The sequence below is a fragment of the Berghia stephanieae genome, chromosome 5 (genome assembly GCF_034508935.2).
Source record: "Berghia stephanieae isolate SIO BIC M18660-M18661 chromosome 5, UCSD_Bste_1.3, whole genome shotgun sequence".
NCBI classification, from domain to species: Eukaryota; Metazoa; Mollusca; class Gastropoda; order Nudibranchia; family Aeolidiidae; genus Berghia; species Berghia stephanieae.
Window position 1 is genome coordinate 22,057,158 of NC_088364.1, and position 1,785 is coordinate 22,058,942.

General features: G+C 40.9%; 1 protein-coding gene across 1 annotated transcript in view; it reads right to left on the bottom strand.

The window, feature by feature from the left end:
* Positions 1–939: 939 nt before the first annotated feature.
* The window catches only part of LOC144974108 (sperm motility kinase Y-like), a 1,830-nt gene continuing 984 nt past the window's right edge, over positions 940–1,785 (bottom strand). Inside the window, exon 2 of the mRNA XM_078917007.1 lies at positions 940–1,785. This exon is cut by the window's right edge and continues 270 nt beyond it. Coding sequence (XP_078773133.1) covers positions 1,027–1,785 — 759 coding nt within the window. The 3' untranslated portion in view covers positions 940–1,026.

Sequence of the window (1,785 nt, forward strand, 5' to 3'; positions counted from 1 at the left end):
CAGACGTTGAGAATTACGTACCAAGCTAGGCAATTCCCGCCCGGGTCAACGACCAAATATGGAGGGTGACTTGAACATTTTCACGTCGCCTTTGCTGCCACAAGGGTCCCCTATAGCTTGGTTGGTAGAGCACTCGCTTAGCACCCAAAGGGACCAAGATTGATCGCGGGTGAAGTAGAGATTTTTTCCGACCCCCATGTCCACCCAGCAGTGATTTAAGGTGGTTAAATCTGTTAGATCTTGTAGAAAGTACCCTATTCGAAGGGTAGCAAACGACTGCTGTTGTCCTTTTCAAGCTTTAGAAACCAAAAAAAACCCGGTTCTATGAGTCAAATGACTTTAAAGGACTACTTTGTTCCCACCAGATGTAAATAGACCCAGCTGCCCATTAATTGCCAAGTGAACAGATTGGGGGCTTGAACACAGTCACCACCTTCAGTTAATGAGAGTCATGAAGCCACATTAACCAATAAACTGCGGCTATGTGGTCTAGTGGTATGACACTCGCTTTCGGATCGGAAGGCCCTAGGTTTGAGGCTCGCACTCGGCGCATAGTAGAGTCCTTGGAAAAGGCTCTTTACTCACATTTTCTCACTGTACTCAGGTGTAAAATGAGTACCTGGCCGTTAACAGCAGTGTCTTTGTCCGAAAAATTGTAACATCGCCTAACAGGCGGCATGTCCCGTCCTACATGTTAAATGTTGCTGTTGACCAAGGACCCCTTGTAAAGCGCTTTGAGCACATTTTAGTGGATATTGCGCTATATAAAAGCTCATTAAAAAAAAAATTTAACTGCCGTAATCTGGAAATCCACGAATTTAAATCGATGGATATTTGAATGACGAGTTTTCTGGCCAAATATTAAAATTCGTGCCTTCCCAGGATTCGGCAGTTAACTGGTTATTGATGTTCTGAAAACTCCTTTAAAAAGGACATGTCACTTTTTGAAAACAAAATTGTGTTTATTTTGGCCCTGATAATATAAACAACGTAACAACAATTCATTTTAAAGCACATCTGATCATTTCACTCTTCTCTTTTGTCTGTTTTTGTCCTTGTGCTATTTCTACAGTTCACATTTATTGTTATATTGCAGTTTATAACACAACGTATTTCATTCCATTCACTGGCCGCCTGACTGATTAAAGGCCTCTTTTTTGGAGAATTGCAACAAAGTCTTTTGATAAAACACTGTATCATACATGCATCTCTCCTTTTATCAACTTCCCCACAACTTGAATAGTCTTGTAATTCGTAGTTGAAATTTGAAGTTAATCCAGATTTACGTGGATTATTTTGTTTATTTTCATTGGCATTATCCAAGATTTCTGAATGATTGTCAACGCATTTTGAGTTACACTCTGGTTGATCATTTTCAAAACAATGGCTGCTTGTTGCTAAGTAACTTAGTAAACACCCCAAGCTCCAAATATCCGCAGGCATGGCGTGAAAAGGCTCACATCTTTTCACTTCCGGTGCCGTATAGAGTTCCTGACCAAGATAATCCTCACATAGAAACGAACCTCCCGCAGCGTCGTCTTTGCATTGAAAACACAAACCAAAATCAGCCAATTTGACGAGACAGGAACTGCACACCAAAACATTGGTCGGATTGATATCCCGATGCGCCAACGATAGTCCGTGACAATATTCAATGGCATTTAGGATTTGGTTGAAAGTCAATGCAACAAAGTCTTTTGTTACTTCTGATTCCGAAATTTTCAAGAACATTTCTAAATTACCCAGAGGAGCGAGCTCCATCACAATGCAAGCCACGTTTTTTGT